This window comes from Rosa rugosa, chromosome 7 (genome assembly GCF_958449725.1).
Source record: "Rosa rugosa chromosome 7, drRosRugo1.1, whole genome shotgun sequence".
Classification (NCBI taxonomy): Eukaryota; Viridiplantae; Streptophyta; class Magnoliopsida; order Rosales; family Rosaceae; genus Rosa; species Rosa rugosa.
Window position 1 is genome coordinate 5,436,580 of NC_084826.1, and position 19,144 is coordinate 5,455,723.

Genomic DNA, 19,144 nt, shown 5'->3' on the forward strand with positions numbered 1-19,144 from the left:
CCCTAGAGAGCTACCATACAGTTTATGGACCGTCTTGGACCAATTCAAACGCCAAGTACAATTCCCATGCCTGGTTGTACTAGGAGAGTAGGAGTGCTTTGACTACTTAGCAGTGATGAAGGAGACAATGGATCGGAGTACTGTCTGCACATCACATGCTATATGAAGAAGATTGTAGTGGTCTGTACAATTTTGGAGGTTTTGAAGCTCCTTTGTACAAGAGTATGGGCCAAAGTTGAAACAAGTATGGGAATCAATTCTCACTTTTTTTTTTGGTATGGTATGGGCAGGGAATTGACTCCCATGCACGAGATCATGGTCCTCGTCTCTCCCCCTCTCTCTATCAATTTCATTTCTCTTGAGAAAAAATAGGATTAGCTTGTCTATTTATTCATCTCCAACTTCCTATTTATACTCACCGCCCCTCACACTACTAGCAAAAGGCTCATAGAATACAGATTTTTTTCTGTATCTTTTGCTTCAAATGATACAAATAAGGGTATCTAAAACTCATTGGGTACGGTGCAGCCACGGAATGAAAAATGGTATTCTCTATTGCAGGTTCCACTAACCAAAAGCCACGCTTAAGACTTCAGTATCTCCCATTTTTCTTTTCTTTTTTACTGCATAAATTTTTATTTTCTTTCTCTCTCCTCATTTTCTTTTATTTTCTATTTTCATATTTACCAAAATACATAAATACTTTTATACGTATACAAAATATGTTATACTTTATTTAATATTTATATTTTTTGTATAATATTAATTTATAGATAATTACGGATAATTATCCATGTGTATTAAGAAATGGGTACACTACGACATCGGTATCGTTTAAATTTTATATTTAAAAAAGTATTATGAAAATCATTAATTTTAATATAAATAAATTCTATCCAAATAATTCTAATTTTCACGGAATTTAAAAAATAATATTAACAATGAGGCATAAACATTAATATTCTAAAAAATATATATTTATAATAAAATCTACAAAGTTTAAACTTTAAACCAACAAAAGACAAGAGTTAAAATTAGTCCGAAATCTCAAATGACTAGAAAATGGAAATACTAATACGAAAATCTTTATTGTAATATCAAACTAATTTCGATAGAGTTGAACGAGCGACCACAATCTTCAAGCAATGTCTTCAATCCGTCTGCATATCAGAACATTCAAATGGCAATGTGGGGCGGTAAACATCATCATTTGGGGAAAAAATCACATTTGACGGCCTTTGAGAAATGGTCTGAGCAAATTGAGACATTGTTTGCTCCATATCTTCTTGTGAATCCACCGATATTCCACACTGTTTAAACAACTCTCCCATTTTTTGGACCGCCATGCCTACACACCTTACTTCAAACATTTCTTCCATTTTTTTTGTTTGTTCGGCCATTTTCCTTTGTAATTCATCCATCAGACGTGCTTCCCTCTCTTGTGCCTCTTTGGTTTGTGCTTCTAATCGCTCTCGCAAGAGTTGCACTTCCTTTGAAACACCTCGCTCTTCCACATGAATTCCAGGAACTTCATCCCAAGTGACCCCAGCTCCAAGACCCCTTACTCGGTTTCCCTTCTCCTTACCAAGAACCTCAGCATACATCTCTTCACGGATTTCTGGAGCAGTGATGTCAACATTCATGCTTAGCCTCTTTTGTTCGGCTTCTTCAAAATCCGCCTACAAAATGTAAATATTATATTATAAATTCAAGAATCACACTAGTCTCGTATTTGTTAAATAAACATTAATATTTCATATAGCGCTTACAATTGCTTTTGCACTTGCTGCATCAATTGGCTCTTGAGTTCCTGCCTTTCGGTGTGTTAATTTGAACAACTCCCATCTATCTGGCTCTTTACCATGTAGAAGTTCCTGTGCAATTCAAAGGTGGTACTTATTATATAAAGATAACACATCAAAATTTGTAGTCAATAAAATGGAAAATGAGTAAAAGTATAGGCTAACTTACATATTCATGAGCCACACTAGCATAGGTTCGTGTCCCTGTTGACTGATTCATTCTCTTTTGAGACCGGTTCCTCTTGTTGATGGTCACCATCCTCTGTGTGATCCATAAATGAAAATCATTAATTAGGAATAAAGCAATTAAATAAGGTAATAAGAAAAGCAATATTTTCATTACCTGATGCTTCTTCTTGTCGTTGTTTGCAACAAACACTTTCCATTGGTCCTCATCAACACGATCATCATCAGGTTTGCGAAACCTAAGGGGACTATTCTTGAATGGTTTATACCATTTCTGGCTCAACTCAGACTTCCAATGCTTCCAGCGTTCATTCAACTTACTCCTGACCTTTTCCCTGATTTTACTTTCCAAACAAGCAACTCGTGGGTGTGTCAAGTCAAGAGTTTCCTACAAAAATTGTTAACAATAATTTCTCAAACATCATGACAATATAAGGAGAACTAAAACATAATAATGCACATGCGAGCAATGGAATGAGAAAATTTGAAACATTTTATATTTACCTTTACGCGATTCCAAGCCCTTTCATAGTTGTCACTTTTGTTGAACTTGCGAAAATCAGGTTCGCTAATTGGAAATAATGAACAATCTTTTGCTAAAATGCCCAAATATCTGGAAAATCTTGCTACCTTTTTCCGCGGACCCTTAGGAAGCCCAAAGCGGTTCCACAACAATTTTTCTGGTCCCTCCAATGCCCAATTTTTTTGGTTTGGGCCTCTTTGTCTCTTTGTTATCGTAGGGGTCTCTGATAAACCATTGTCATTGTTGGGAGACATTGCTTGCTGTTGAAACATACCGCCGATATCTTGTGTCTCACTATCGTCATACCCAATATTTTCGTCGTCATACCCAGTGTTTTCTTCGTGGTCACCTCCACTATCAATAAAGTAACTCATCCTGACATTTAATCTTGCATTAGAATAAATATCAAGGAATGAACTGAAAAGACGAGAGAATAAATTGATTAAGAACACTATAACTCCTATCAAGAACAGAACCCCAAATCATCAAATCTGAGAGTGATGGGACAACGAGAGTAATGGGGACGCATAACCTTGCTATTTATGTCATAGCAGAAACATATACCATGAAAATAGTAATATAGTTAAGTTGCAAGACGTTAAAGAATTGAACAAATCAGAATCGAACCATAAATTACTTCTAGCTAGAACAAAGCATATTGCTTTGGCACTAATTCATTCGAATTTAGATATTATCAGAGTACATAAACTACTAAACCATAAACCGAACAATTTGATATGCTGAAATCAAGCATACTATTTAATCATAAGTTACTGACTTTTCCCCCTCAAACACGCAAATTAACTCCTTATACTGTACAACTTATTTGTATTAAAAGATGCTTTCAAATCTCTGGCATGAAAAAATACCTTTACAAAGATCAAAGCAAGGTTCATACCTGCTAAGTAGGTGATTTTGTCTTTTAATTCGATGCCTGCAAAGACAACAGAATAAATTGCTTAAGAACACTATAGCTCCTACCAAGATTTCCAAGTCTAAAAATGGAATTGAAAATCTCAGTACAAGAACATAACCCCAAAAAATAGTCTCAAACAACATAGAAAACTATCTCATACAAAACAAGCACATGCATTTTCATGAAAACCCGTAAATGCTAAGAATAGCAAGAAGAAAAAACCAAGCAAGAACAACCCACATGTAGAGGACCCAAAGACGTTATTCCCAAGCACGATAAGACCAAAATTGGCACTTGGAAGTAAAAAATACTACCTAAAAGCACATGAACCCGCTTCCTAAAAACCCAGCCGTGTCGATTCCGCAAACCCTGCAAAACAAACAAAGATTGATCATAAGCGATTAAGCGCAAGACATACCCAAAATCAGTCAAAAAAGGAAGACAAGTGCACGAGAGGGAACATGAACAAATTCGGGTTTAAGAGAAGAGCAGTAGCCAAACCTCTACTTCCCGCTGCTTCCTTGGTCAGTGAAGAGAAGAACGCCCTTTTAATCTAATCGATTAGCGAGGTTTGAGGGATTGGGGCTCTTATCAGGCGCCAATCGTCCCGCCTAAATTCCTTGTATTCCCACTCTCCTTCGTGTTCTTGTTTTTTCTTTTTTTTCATTTTGGGCGTACAAGCGGGAAATAGAAGAAACAGAAGTTGATAAGGACTACTCCAGTTCACATGCTGATCGATACTATGGATAATTCAATCTGGAATTAATATGATTATATATATAAAGTCATTGGATGATTAAATAAAATAGAATTTTTATTCTAAAGCCACCGTAAAGAGTTTTTTTTTTTAATTGAGAATAAAATTTATTGGATAGAATCATAGTATAGGATGACAATTAACAAACTAATATAAGCAAAAAACTAGGGCACCGTAAGAAATTAGGCCACCGTAAGAAATTAAACAAAATATTATAACCAAAAGAAAATAAACAAAATATTAATGTGTGGTTCAGCTAATACAAGCAAAAAGAAAAACAAAAAATTTATGAATATAAAATAAAACAATGATTTCGAATTTATTCGATCACCCCATCCACTAAAACACCATCAACATCTGTTCTTGTTATTCCGTCATCGTTATTAACCAAATTTTGGGCGTCATACGGCTCGGGTTCTATGTCTGTGCCCATATCAAACAAATCTCTGGGTCGGGTTCGAATCACCGTGTGCCAAGCCGGTTGAGTTGGGTCTTGAATATAGAAAAATTGCACGGCTTGTGAAGCAAGAATGAGAGTGTCTGGCTTAGGAAGTAGATGATCAAAGTTTACCAAAATGAAGCCATATTCATCCATTTTAACAGCTCTATTGCGGACTCTATTATCTGCCCAATCACAATCAAATAATAAGACTTTTCGACCATGGTGGTAGTCTAGCTCAATAATGTCTGTCAGTACACCATAGTAGTCTTTTACACCGTCCCTTGGTCTGTGATCTCCTGCTCTAGCATAGCTACTGACCTCAGCTTTAACAAAAACACCACAGTTTTGAGTCTTTGATTTTGCGTCAATAGATTTGACAAAAAAGCGAAAACCATTCATGATGTACTTGTTAAATCGCCTTGCATCTTTACTTGGTCCTATAGCTAAAGCTCGAATGTCTGGATCGACATCTTCTTTTCGTTGTACTTTTTCCTCTATCTGTACCATTGACATATGATGGTTTATATGTCAGACATGAAATAAGTGATAAAAAGAGATATATTAATTGGACAAAATCCTACCAAGTCTTGAAAATATTTCCAAAATGACTCGTTCGCTTGTTTTTCGGCCTCCATCAAAGATGTACGTCTATGCCTAGTTCGTTGAGTCTTTGCTACATGATCCCTAACAATTTCAAACATACGTCGTCGATTAGTGATATATGAAAGAAATTTATTAGTGACATCATCACAAGAATGAAAAAATGACTTACTGTAGATGTTGCTTGATCTGAGGGCAATTGATTAACACGTGTGTGTGCAGACGTATCCATTCAGCATCAGGGAGTCTAAACTCATGTCCAGATTCTATTGACCGTCCCCTTTTAAAAAATAATGGTAACCCTACATGAGGAACAATATCCGGGTCATCAGCATTACGACCAATCCTCGTTCTCTTTGACTCGACCCCATCTGACAAATACATAGTACAAAATGATAGACATTCCTCAATTATGTAACCCTCTGCAATGCTTCCCTCAGGCTGACTCCGATTGCGTACATATTTTTTTAAGTCATGTAGGTACCTGGCTCAAAAAATTTCCATTGATAATATCAACATGAGTCGTGGTTAACTATACCATATAATGAATATAACTTTAAAGATAGTCTAACAAAAATCTTCAAAAATATAATTAATGATGTAATCATGAAATGATTTTCTTTGATTAACAAGCACAGACAATATTAATGGTGTACGTAGTCATTGTTTAATTATTTTATATATAAATTAGTTATATAAAAGGAGAAGGAGTTTTTCCCTGTATAAGATTAGGAGTCATTGTTTAATTCCTTTTCCTCTTATGTAACTACTTGTACAAACGAATGAAGACAAGATTAGGAGTCATTGTTTAATTCCTTTTCCTCTTATATAACTACTTGTACAAACGAATGATTGTACAATCATGTAAGTAGACAACAACGACAATAATTATTAAACAAAAAAAAATCGACAATAATAATAGATAAACGTTTAATTAATTAATTTAAATAAAATATCAGACATACCTTTCAATTGGGTACATCCATCGAAATTGTACAGGCCCTGCAATTGCTGCTTCATCTGCCAAGTGTATCAGAAGGTGTACCATGATGTCAAAAAAAGATGGTGGCATTAACATCTCTAATTTGCAAAGTGTTTCAGCAATCCGATTGGACAAATCACGAAAATGGTCTACTGTACCAACTTTAGTGCATAATTGCCTGAAAAATGCACTGAGCTCCAATAACACCTTAGCTATGTCTGGTTGTAGAGCATGACGAATAGCCACTGGAAGTAGATATTGCATGATTATGTGACAATCATGACTTTTAAGACCAACTAATTTTCTTTCAGCGATTCTTACACATCTACGAATATTTGATGAAAATCCATCAGAAACCCGAACCGATTCAAATATTTTGCATATTAATGTCTTCTCATCATTGGATAAGGTGTATTTCGCTGGAGGCAACCATGTTCGGCCACCACGTGGCTGAGGATGTAGTGAATGCTTAATACCTATTAGAACCATGTCAAGGCGGGCCTTTAAGCTGTCTTTGTTTTTCCCATCAATTCCTAATAAAGTCCCAATGACACTATCTGTAACATTCTTCTCAACATGCATGACATCTAAATTATGACGCAGTAATAAGTTCTTCCAATAAGGCAGCTGAAAGAAAACACTTTGCTTCCTCCACGGCCCTGTGTACTCTGTGTTATCATTATTTTGAACTCGTTTTCTTTTACGAGTGGACCCGTTTTCCTTTCCCTTTCCAAGTTGGAATGTCAATGTATTAGTTGCCTCCAAGCAATCTAACCCAGTCATTGGTTTGGGTGGTCTACGATATTCAGTTGATCCATTGAAGTTACTGCGCCATGTACGAAAAATATGGTCATTCGGAAGCCACTTTCGATGCCCCATGTAGATTTCTTTCTTTCCATGATGCAACGTCAAATAATCAGTCTCCTCACCACAAGTCGAGCAAGCTTTTGACCCCTTTGTGCTATATCCAGACAACATGGCATATGCAGGAAAATCATTTATAGTCCACAATAATGCAGCCCTCATCTGAAAAATCTCTTTCTTATATGCGTCATATGTAGGAATTCCTTCTGTCCATAACTCTTTCAATTCGTCTACCAACGGTTGCAGGTACACATCTATGTCAACTCCAGGACTTTTAGGGCCTGGTATAAGCAGAGATAACATCATGTACGGTCTTTTCATGCATAACCAAGGAGGAAGATTGTAAACAGTAACTATAACAGGCCAGGTACTATGGGACAAGCTCATCATACCAAAAGGGTTGAATCCATCACTGGCTAGACCCAAACGAACATTTCGACCCTCTGAGCCAAAATCATAGTCAATTTTGTCTAATTCTGCCCAAGCAAGAGAATCAGCTGGATGGCGGAGGACCCCATCTCGTGGTCTCTTTTCGGAATGCCAAACCATAAATTCTGAGGTGTGGCGAGACATATACAGCCTTTGAAGTCTTGGCCCTAATGGAAAGTAACGCAGAATCTTAGCAGCTGTCTTCTTACTGGATGTCGCGTCAGCAGATGTGTCCTTTTTATACCTACTAGTTCCACACACATGACAAACTGTGTCTGAAGCATGATCTTTTCGATATAACATACAATCATTAGGACATGCATCGATCTTTTGGTATGTCAGCCCGAGATCTTTAATAAATTTTTTTTGTCAAATAAAACGAAGCAGGAAGAGTTTCCCCCGGAGGCAAATAGGCTTTTAACAATTCAAGCAACTTTGTGAACGACACATCACTCCAACTATGCAATGCTTTTAACTGATACAACTTTATCAAGAAATCAAACATCTTCTTCCCTGCACCCGGGTATAATTCAGTATCAGCATCATCTATAAGCCGGTAGAATCTTTCTACATCGGGGCTAGGGCCATGGGGCATGGATGGACCTTCAGTAGGCCCTGGTGCTTCCCAATTATCTTCTTCTTCATACACGCCAAATATATCATGCAACATATCTTGCACATCAAAATTTGCCTGAGATGATGACGGTCCTGATGGATTAAAATCTGGTTGAGGTTCTGAAGATCCTGGCAAATTAGGATCAACTGCAACTGGTAAGCGTTCACCGTGCTCGGTCCAAGGATTGTTCACATATTTCGGATCCATGCCATCCATAAAGAGATGCTCTTCAACAACTGCAGGAGATTTGTAGTAGGTATTATGACATTTACTACATGGGCACTTGATTTGACCCTTAAAAGAAGCATGTTGTAAGGCATGATTGATGAATGCACGCAACCCAGTATTGTATTCGTCACTGTTTTTATCTGAAAATATCCATTCCTTGTCCATACTGTTCAACAAAAAAATTAAGTATCAGGGGATATATATATATATAGAATAGTAAAAACTTGAAGACGATCGATACTAGAAAAAATACCTGCTGATGGGAGTTCTTCTTTTCAACTCAATTGTATTCTGAATAGTGAAAATACTTCTTTTTAGTTGCTTAAATATTAGTTCTGCAAATAGAAGAATGATAAAAGAACTCCTTAACACGTTGGATATTGAAATCCTTTTCATACGTAAATAGAAATCATATTCGATACTGTTTTATGTGTTAATCAACATCAACTACGGTTTCCGTGTTTAATTCTTATTAATTCTTATCAACATCAACATCAACTACGGTTTCATATTGGATATGTTTAATTCTTATATATGGAACATATATAAATGTAAATTTATTGTCTTAAAACGGCACAAAAAGTCAACTAGATTTTGCTATGCCTTCATACATAAATCCATGGCTAATGAACTATGAATACGGATACTAGTGTGCAAAAAATGGTAGTGCATTGAGTACCTATATATATGTGTAGTTAATTTCCAAGTATGTGTATTAAATTAATAATAGGAAAAGCTTTAATAAAATTTTAAATAGAAAATATTATTGTTGGCGTATTTCCAATACTGCTGCAAACAAGGAATGATTAGCTTGTAAATTTGGATAAATTAATTATTAATAGGAAAAGCTCTAATAAATAGAAAAAATGTTAAAAAATAATATATTTTGGCGTATTTCCAATACTGTTGCAAACAAGGGATGATTAATTTGTAAATTTGAATAAATTAAATGTAAAAGAGTGGTTTGTTAACATTACTTCACACCCTTAACCGTATGTATATAAAATGTTTATCTGAATATTAAATAATAATACATTAATTTAGCTCTTTATTTAGCAATGAATACGGATATTTGTGTTTATCCAAATTTGTATTTTTTGTAAAGCATTTTGTCGATTATGCTTTTTTATTTTGTCACAGTTATCAGTACTCATAAAACAAATAATACCACAAATACAAAAGGGTGTCATTTGCTATATCAAATGACACGGCTAACAAAGTGTATCCAAAAGGGGGGTGGCTAGTAGCCATATTTCTAGTAGTGTCAGTTGAAGAATCATCCCCTCAGCCTCTTCATCAACTCGCACGTGTTGTCCTTGATCGCCCTCACTGCCTCTTGGTATGATCCTATCCGACTGAACTCTAATTTCAGATGGCCATGCTTAACCAGTTCGAAACACCGATCGAGTCTTCATCTTGGGGGCCATAAAAACTCTGGCCAACTTGTAGAAGGCGACTCGGCGTCCTGAATTGGTTGAGCAAGGCCATTAAAAAGCTCCTAGTTTAGACGGTGGGTGGTGAAAGCGATCAAGAACACATGTATGTTGACTATGAGAATTTCTTGCCCAAAGGCATGCCAATCTGCGGAGTTCTTGACAATTAGTTTTTGGTTAAAATGCAACATTACCATGACGCCATAGGCTTTATGAATAACCGGTCATTGATCTCGGACAACCTACACAGTAAATGTATGCAGGTTGACCGAGATCAACGACTGGTCATTCATAAAACTTATGGCGAGATAAACAATTTCTTGTCTGAGCTAGTTGTGTGGACGTGTGGTTCACAATGTTGAGTCCAATAATTGACTGCAAACCTCCTGCTTCATGTTTTCATGTTGAAAAACTCATGCTTTTAGATCATTTTTAAATTTCTACAGGATTTTGATTGGAATCGCTCAACGTTGTTTATGTACTCGTGTGTGTGTGTGTGTGTGTGTATATATATATATTCTTTTACTATACAAGGTGCAGAACCGTTTAAGAAACTTCAGAACATTTTCCTCAATAAGACACTTCAAGGATACAAAATTAATCTTCTAACAAAATGAAGATTTGCAAATTTTTTAGTCAGTACAGTTATTAAACCCTGGTTTGAAACTTTGAAACTTTCGATGATGAGCAAATGCTGGGAGATTACTGGCCGAAACCAAGTTTTTGTATGTGTGATTGCTGACTATCAAGCTTTCAGCAATATTTGCAGAACAAACCTGATGAAAGACAACTTTATATCCTTGCTTCATAAACATTACACTATTATAAGTCTAGTTCCCTTGCTGATCGTACGGAACAATAAATTACTCACTATACCTCTAATCACTCACTACACATCCAGAATACAAAAAAAAAAAAAAAAAAAAAAGAACTTCTCCCACCCAAAAACTCTCATCCATCGACCAAACCTTAAAGATCTAGACTAAGAACTTTAATAAGAGTTCTGAAACAATTTCTTAGCATTTTAATCAACAGCAAAGTTCATACAAGTATTCAAATAATACCTTGTTTGGAGGCTCTGAAGCAATCAATTGTCTCCATTAATGACGATTTTTCAAATAGGTTCAATAGCTCTTATGCGAATCATTGGTTCTGACATTCTGATTGGAAATGGAACATTATCATGGATGAGCGTAACATTACTGAAACCTCTGTCATGGGTGATTGCGTAGAAGAACCACATCAAAATCAGATCACCACTTCGACAAAAACTATGGGCACCTAAATCGACCAGTGGCCCGACATATGTGTCGCAAAGGCGACAACACGAGTAGAGAAGAAGAGAGAACTCTCGAGAGATAGTGTCTGCCTTCTCCTCCCTTCTCTAAGATTTTCTTTAGGAACATGTTTCAAATCGAACCTAAATTATAAATCTCGCAGATTAATCCAGAGCACTGATTCCACATATGTAGCGAAATTTGGCGGATAAAGAGTGAATCTAGTGGACTTACATCGAGTCATGATCTTATCCAACGAACAAAGAGAAATGTCTATTACTGCTTAGCTCAGGGTTAGTAGAGAAGGTGATCGGGCGGACGGGGGTCCGTGCTTGCTGATTGATTTAGTGCGGTAGATGATGGTTACTTGTCAAATATAATACACTAGCATAAAGAAGCTCTGTTTGAGGGCGCATCTCGGCATGGCCGAGTCTGAACTGCTTCAAGTAGGAAGCTCTGTTTCCGATGTACCCGTACAGAAAGAGTGTTGTTTTATGCTTGGCGATACGCCGCATGTTGTATTTTAGTATTCCTAATACAAAATCTGGAGTAGTAGGTTTAAGCTAGAGTTGTTTCATTGTTCGAGTGAAGAGTCTGTCGATTGAAATGCAAACATGCTTCAACTGATTCTCCAAGCTACATCATAGTTAATTGCACTACATTTCATAAGGTTTTGTGTCTTTGTGCATTCTTGGATTGAAGTCAGTGTTGTAAACTAAAGTTCATAACTTTGTTTTGGAATTGAAAGTTAAAAGCTTTGTTATTGTCAAGGGTGATGTTGCAGGGCATGTAGCAGAATTTGACGAGGCATTTGAGCTTGATCCTCGCCAAAAGGCATGAGAATCAATTTAGTTATGGGATATTTGTTTGTGGTGAGTTTGGGATATTGATTGTTGGTTAATGGTTGTTATCCAATCTTTGGCGAAGGGGGCAGTCACTTTACAATGTTGATAGGTACTGTTAGTTCTTTGATGGGTTTTTTTTCATAGAGAATGAGAGTTTCTATTGGGACCTTTAAATTTGCTCATCTGACCTCTCATACTCTATACACCTCCTTTTCGCTTTTAAATACAAATCTTTGCTCATTAGACTTTCTTTTGAATTTCAAAAATAAACCTTATGAATAACTCATATACAGAAAAAATAAATTACTTATTATACCTCTAATTCACTCATTACACCTCCAGAAAACCAAAAAAAAAAAAAACAAAAACCACCTTCTCTCACCCAAAAACTCTCATCTTCCAACGAAACCTTAAACAAAGTCTAGACTGAGAACTTAGGCCTTCTCCAACCCAAGAGGCCAAAGTGCCAAAGGGCCAAAAAATAGCCCTTTCTTTCTCCAACCCATGAGGCTAAGGGGTAAAGTGCCATTTTTGAGGGCCAAAAGGCCAACCCAAGGGCTAAATATAGCCTTTAGGATAGCACTTTAGCCCTTAGGGCCAAATGGATCAGAAATGGGAGGCCCACCCGTGTAGTGCTGTGTGACATATGCATGACGTCAGCGACGGCTAGTTGCTGACGTCAGCTAGCCGTTGCTTTTTTTTTTTTTTTTTTTTGCCGTTGGTTTGAAAAAAATAATAGCCTTTGAGTAAAGAGTATTATGACGGAAAGAAAAGGGAGATAATGGAGAAAATTCGGCGCCGTGAGTTGTTTCCGTCATCCGGTTCGACGTCAAATGAGTACCGCCCGGAAATGTCATTCAATGACTCGGATGAGTAATTAATGTTGCCCAAATAAATTGTTATAATCTATTAAAAATTCCTTGTAACTTTTATTTATTATGAATAAATTTTGCTTGTAACTTTTATTTATTATGAATAAATTTTGCTTGTAACTTTTATCTTTTATTAATAATTTTTCCTTGTCTTACTTTGTTGTGTAACTTTTAAATGCTTATGTCATGAATAAAATAAATATTAAAAATTCTATTGCAGTTTTATTTCATTTCAACATTAGCTAAAGATATTTTTAATTATCTTTAAAAAAAAAAATACAACCGAAAAAATATTTTTTATCATATAATTTATTTCAATTACTATAAGTCAATTGACTTTAAAAAATAAGCACATATATATATATATAACCAATCCAAAATGTTAAAATATATTTTAGGGCTATAATTTAGCCTTGACGAGTTGGAGACGGTTGATGTCAGATCAATGAATAGTACAGAATTTAGGGCTAAAATTTAGCCCCAGGGCCATTTTTAGCCCTTTGGGTTGGAGATGGCCTTAATAAGAGTTCTGAAACAATTTCTTAGCATTTTAATCACAGCAAAGTTTATAAAAGTATTCAAATAATAGCTTGTTTGGAGGCTCTGAAGCAATGAATTGTGTCTCCATTAATGATGATTTTTCAAATAGGCTCAATAGCTCTTATGCGAATCATTGGTTCTGACATTCTGATCGGAAAGGGAACGCTATCATGGATGAGTGTAAGATCACAGATTTATACCACTGTTCTCGTTTCTTTAACAAACAAACAAAAAACAAAAGAAAAAAATAGAACAATACCCGATTATATTTTACAAGTTTTTCAGTATTCAGAATTTGACAATTTTGAGTTTCATCAATTGTAGAATTTGGTAAAAATCATGATTTAAGAGTGGATATATTTTTGGAACAAAATAAGAACATTTAAGATTCAACAAAAAAAAAATCGTGCTAAATCCACAGATGATGATCTCGGTCAATTTCTATTTTTTTTGGAGAAAGTTCCTTTTTTTTTTTTTGAGAATATTTGGAGAAAGTTCCTTGATTGTGGAAAAGTTGGGAAAACATATATATCTCAGCATTGCTTGCATGATATATATATATATACTAGCATGTGCCCACACTCTATGTGTGTGGGTGTTTTTTTTTTTTTATCAAAGGAAGTGGGTAGTTTCTTAATCAAAGCAGTTTTCTACAATAATAACTATTATTTATTTTATTTTAAAGAATTTAATTTTTTTTTTAAATTGACATTATTGTCCCTGTTGGTTATTTCAATTTCTAAAGTTTTTTAATATTAGAGGGTTATATTCATCAAATTTTTCAGTTTTGAAGAGCAATCTCTCTCCTCTTAATAATAGTATATATATATATATATATATATATATATGGACGTCTTTAGCCAAGGCCCAAAAAGTGGGCCAACATCACATGTAAACAAGGCCAACACTACAGTCGGACAGTCCATCTATTAATCTCCAGTCTATTGTCTCCCTATATAAAATTCCCCGCTATTCCAACCCGAACACAATCCCCAAATTCGAGTTGGGGTTCCGTCCAAATCAAAATCCCCTGCTCTCTTTCTGCCCCAAATCCAAAACCTCGCCAAACCCTAGAGTCGGGTTCAAAACCTCAATCAACATTACCCATCTCTGAAGGTTTTAGAGAGGTAAATTTTCGGTTCGTGTTTCGCTTTTCCTAGATTAATCAAGCTTATACTTGTTCACTAGAAACTAAAACCCCTACCTTTAGTCCTTTACTGACCTGGGTTTAGGGTTTAGGGTCTGTTTCTCTTAATTTTCGATACAAGAAATCAAGACTATCTAGAGATGCCAAAGATCAAGAGGACTAAGAGAAGCAAGAGGAGAAAGGATGATCATGACGTTGTTGATGTGAGAAGACAAAAATCTCAAAAACTGGATTGCTGCCCCTCAGAAAAATCCCACCTATTCTCGGAATTCTTGGCCGATTCTCGGCGGAGAGTAGTCCTAACCCGGGATCAGTACAAGTATTGCTCCCAGGCTCTCAAATTCTTCCAAGACAAGCTCGACGAGCCTCGGCAGATTATAGAGGAGTTTCGTAAGATAAATAAGGGGAGAGCTGAAACTAGGAAGGAGAAGACTTGCAATGTGGCTCTCAGCAGTGTCAATTGGAGGAAGAACCGCTACGATAATATTGTGCCATATGACCAAAACAGGGTTGTTCTGAAGGACTCATCCAAAAGTGGAAGGGACTACATCAATGCCAGCTTCATCACCACAAGTTCGTCTCGGTTTATTGCAACACAAGGTCCACTTCCGAATACGTATGAGGATTTCTGGGAGATGGTGATCCAGTACCGTTGCTCTGTTGTGATTATGCTTACTTGCTTGGACATGGATACATGTGGAGATTATTTTCAGGCAGAAGACGAGAGAGAATTTGGGAATGTGTGTATAGTCACTAAGTGGATGAGAAGTAGTGACACTAATTCTCCATTAGTGTTGCGGCTTTTGGAGGTCAAGCATAAGGAGAACTCTGAGGAGCCACCAGTGTCGGTTTTGCATATTCAGTATCCTGAATGGCCTGACCATGGAGTTCCCACGGACACGGTTGCTGTTCGCGAAATATTGAAAGGATTGATATATCAAGTGGCACCACCGGAGGCTGGCCCGATTGTGGTGCACTGTAGTGCAGGTATTGGGAGAACTGGAACATACTGCACAATTCATGATACGATGAAGAGAATTCTTTCTGGGGACATGTCTGCTTTAGATGTTGCTGATACAGTTGCCACATTCAGGTCTCAGCGAGATGGAATGGTCCAGACGCTGAAGCAATATTGGTTCTGTTATTCTGCGATCATCGATGAATTGGAAGAACTCATCTCGGATCATCAAGATGAAGAATAGTGCTGGATCAGTTGATGCTACATTGCTAACTGTCATTACTATCCTAGTAAACAATTTTTGTTTTACAGGTTTTAAGCCATTGCTAATTTCTTTATTGATTCAAGCAAAATTTATGAATCAGTTATGTTTATATCCGAATGAGTGCTTTCATTATCTTTTATGTTAACATTCCATTGCATTATCTCATTATCTGATAGGATGAGCATGAATGCCTTGTATTCTCACAATTCTAAACAGACATGGGGTTTGTCCAAATTGGAGATTTGCTTGAAGTATTGGTTCAAGCTCCGAGTCAATCTTTGTGAAAGTTAGTGGATGATTCATGTGTTTGGTGTTCTGTGAAGTAAAAGCAAATGTAAATTTTTATACGGTTACTATTAAACTTTTTTTTTTTTTTCCTAGCTTTGCCTAAAAGAAATATAACGCTTTTGGTGATGTATCATTTTCCTATAAACGTTTCTTTCTTGTCTCCAACCTTTCGTCAAAGCTTCCCACTTTCAGAAATAGACCAGCTCACCAAACTTAATCCACAACAAAATTAGTACTACCAATCTTAAATGTCTTTCTCTCATAGCTTATTTATTTTTAGTAATTTGAAAGTTGAAACCCTTGTTACATCTTAAACCAAAAAAGTCGAAACTAAAAGCATTGAGGGAATCAAAAGAAACTCTCTCTCCAATGATCATTCAGTAACAAGAGAGTCAGCAAAATCTGCTACAGTATTCACCGTAAAATTTTTCATAGCGTTCTCTAGATGCTTATTGTAATCAAGGGTTTAGGCTTAATGTCCCTCCCTTGTATTCGACAGTTTCATTAATCAAGGTTTGAGGACAGCTGCACCATTCCTTTTGTCACGCCCCAAATTTTGAATAACACATTCAAAATCCGAAACATGAATTAAACAACTTAAACAAATAAACGTTCTGAATTCTTTTCTCAGAAACAACTCCACCACTTACACAAAATTTCCAAATCGGTAAACTTCGAGTTAATTATTACAATTCCCTCTTACAAAGTAAAATTGTAAAACTCTAAACGAGCATAACGAACCTCACAACATAAAATCAGAGTATCACAAGCAGCTACTCTACACAGCTCGATCACCTTCCTGATTCTCCTGTCCTGTAGGATTACCCGCTACACCGTGTGAATAGTGTACCGGGAATTGCAACAACACAAAACCCGGTAAGCTTTTTGCAAAGCTCGTATGAGTAAACAAGAAAGAACTGTTGATTTATTAAATTACAATTCAAGTAAAATTCAACAGTATTACGTCTGCAAAGAGACATCAAACCACTCATGGAAAACCACAAGGAATACATTTTCACAATCCTCAAATCACAATACACCACACTGGTCCTGCAAACACCCAACCCACATAACACCACTCTGGTCCATCCCAATAACACGTTAGAGCTCTAACTGCCTCGTTACCTCTGACACCTTGGCCTAGGGTCAAGCAACGGCAAAAATACTTCGGTTAACACTATAACCGTCGCGCTTTGGACATCCCCGTCCTCAGCACCATATACTTCGGTTAATAATAAACCGTCGCGCTTTGGACATCCCCGTCCTCAGCACACAACTTCGGTTAATAATAAACCGTCGCACCTTGGACATCCCCGTCCTCAGCACACAAACACTCCGGTTATCCTTAACCGTCGAACTTCGGACACCTCATCCTCAGAACCTTACATTCTCTAACTTTATACATCCTCCAATGTAAATCATGAATATTAACAAGAACTCATCAATCATGTTCATCACATATAAATATGGTAAGTCACATGTCAATTCATAATAATTTAATCATCCCAATTTCCACACTCTTCAATGTCACACCATTCACATATAATCACGTAAATATATATATACGTAATTATCCGCTCAGGGATAATCACTAATACCAACTATAGTTCACATGCAATAAAACCGAGAAATTCATTTGTATCGTAAAAATCATTTTACTTACCCATGGACCGTAGTTGATCAAGTCCATATGATTTTAAAACAAATATTTATTCCATAAATATTTTCACGCAATTACGACAAAATAAGGTAATTAAATTTATTCGGTTCGTAATATGAACCACGTGAGGTTTACTCACCTCTAATTCCCGCTGCGTCTTCTAAAAGCCAAATATAAATAATACTGGTTGGCGACCACGAAAACGAGTTCCTTCATCTAGCCGTAGCTCGCAACATTGCCCTGTACACAATTATATTTCCGTAAACGACAATCCGATAAAATAAATACGAACCTAAACGAAACCCGAAAATCCCTATCTCCATTACTTCTCAAATTCCACCCAAATCTTACATCTAATACCAATTCGTTATCTTAAAGGTTCCAAGTCAGAACCAAGAGATATCCGACGGTCGGATTCTCGTAAATCGATAATCGAAACCCTAATTCCCAGAAATTCATAATCAATTGAAAACTTCTCCAATTCCAACTAAATTGACATATTCAACCTCTACAAAAATTATAGGATTTAACTAGCTAAAAAAAAACATAATATAATCACTGCTCATACACCGCACTATTCATGCGACAAACACTGTTCATGTGGCGGCCAACACCTCCTCTGGCCACCAAATTTCATCCACAGCATCATCTCAACATTTCCAATCACTTTCTCAACTGTGACAAAGTCAGAAAATACCTTGAAGTAGCCGAACAATTAAGCACTCCGATGTACAGTGAAATTTTCCAATTATGCTTTCTTCCTCCATGCTTCGATCTAGGTTATGAGACTTGGCGAGCATGAAGAGCGGCTTAAGGCGCTTCTAATGGACCTGGGTTTATGACTGGAGGTGGCCGGAAATCGGCGTTGACTAATTTGCTACAGTAAAAATGTTGGCTTCGATCTCCACATTTCCGGCCAAATCGTCGTAAACAACCCCCACATGCGTGATAAGGAGGAAGAGACGAGTCTATCGATGCTCGCAGCTCGCCATTTGGTGGTCTAGAGGGGGTGAAAGAGGAGGTTGCAGAAGAGAGAAAGAGAGAGTTGCAGAAGAGAGAAACTGAGAGAGCACGGGGGAAGGAGAGAGAAAAGAAAGAAAAGTTACCTGGCTACAGTAACATTTCAAATTTATACCAATCTACCAAAAACAGTAACTTTCATATTTCGCTTATAACTTTCGCATACGAACTCCGATTTTTACGTACCACACATGCACGCACTCGGTTTAATGTCCTCTACAACTTTCATGAAGGAAGTTTTCCCAAATTCCCAATGTATAAAAAGTCACTTTTTGAGACCCCCTAAATAACGTTCGTTTTTCGAAAATTAATCGTTCGAACTAATTCCACAATTCCTCCGAGCCTCATACTCGCTTCCACTATCGTGAAATCATTTCTAAAAATCCACAGAATTTAATTTGGATTTTTCGGGGTATTACACCTTTATTCAAAAAACAAAAAATAGACTCCAGGACTTGTTATGAAGTCATTAAGAAGGACTATCAAGTTCTCTA

The 19,144-nt window shown here is 36.6% G+C and overlaps 2 protein-coding genes and 1 long non-coding RNA gene across 6 annotated transcripts; 1 reads left to right on the forward strand and 2 right to left on the reverse strand.

Moving 5' to 3' along the window:
- Nucleotides 1-942: 942 nt before the first annotated feature.
- LOC133719900 (uncharacterized) lies at nt 943-9,603 on the reverse strand. 3 transcript variants are annotated; one of them, XM_062146091.1, is made up of 8 exons: nt 3,929-6,578; nt 3,742-3,796; nt 3,381-3,445; nt 2,493-2,886; nt 2,146-2,376; nt 1,972-2,064; nt 1,770-1,874; nt 943-1,679 (listed from the first exon to the last, which is right to left on the reverse strand). In XM_062146091.1, the coding sequence occupies exons 4-8, from the start codon at nt 2,883-2,885 to the stop codon at nt 1,152-1,154; spliced, it is 1,350 nt and encodes a 449-aa protein (XP_062002075.1). In that variant the 5' UTR covers nt 2,886; nt 3,381-3,445; nt 3,742-3,796; nt 3,929-6,578; the 3' UTR covers nt 943-1,151. The 3 variants fall into 3 exon arrangements, 2 of the variants coding, with proteins under 2 accessions (XP_062002075.1, XP_062002074.1); XM_062146090.1 differs by having other exon boundaries at nt 3,410-3,445; nt 3,929-6,577; XR_009851535.1 differs by lacking the exons at nt 943-1,679; nt 1,770-1,874; nt 1,972-2,064; nt 2,146-2,376; nt 2,493-2,886 and having other exon boundaries at nt 3,409-3,445; nt 3,929-9,603.
- A 3,691-nt stretch (nt 9,604-13,294) lies between these two features.
- Nucleotides 13,295-15,814, forward strand: LOC133723798 (protein-tyrosine-phosphatase PTP1-like). Of its 2 annotated transcripts, none has more exons than XM_062150663.1 (2): nt 13,295-14,439; nt 14,545-15,814. In XM_062150663.1, the coding sequence occupies exon 2, from the start codon at nt 14,600-14,602 to the stop codon at nt 15,659-15,661; it is 1,062 nt and encodes a 353-aa protein (XP_062006647.1). In that variant the 5' UTR covers nt 13,295-14,439; nt 14,545-14,599; the 3' UTR covers nt 15,662-15,814. The 2 variants fall into 2 exon arrangements, with proteins under 2 accessions (XP_062006647.1, XP_062006648.1); XM_062150664.1 differs by having other exon boundaries at nt 14,552-15,814.
- A 753-nt stretch (nt 15,815-16,567) lies between these two features.
- LOC133723498 (uncharacterized) lies at nt 16,568-18,726 on the reverse strand. Its single transcript, XR_009853076.1, has 3 exons — nt 18,328-18,726; nt 17,770-17,870; nt 16,568-16,798 (listed from the first exon to the last, which is right to left on the reverse strand). It is a non-coding gene; the product is annotated as an uncharacterized LOC133723498 (long non-coding RNA).
- Between the last annotated feature and the right edge of the window lie 418 nt (nt 18,727-19,144).

Coding starts and splice junctions, on each gene's coding strand:
- LOC133719900 (XM_062146091.1), bottom strand. CDS start 2,885: ATGAGTTACTTTATTGATAGTGGAGGTGACCACGAAGAAAACACTGGG. Junction 1,875..1,971: donor CTAGTGTGGCTCATGAATAT/GTAAGTTAGCCT, acceptor TGAATTGCACAG/GAACTTCTACATGGTAAAGA. Junction 1,680..1,769: donor CAGCAAGTGCAAAAGCAATT/GTAAGCGCTATA, acceptor TACATTTTGTAG/GCGGATTTTGAAGAAGCCGA.
- LOC133723798 (XM_062150663.1), top strand. CDS start 14,600: ATGCCAAAGATCAAGAGGACTAAGAGAAGCAAGAGGAGAAAGGATGAT.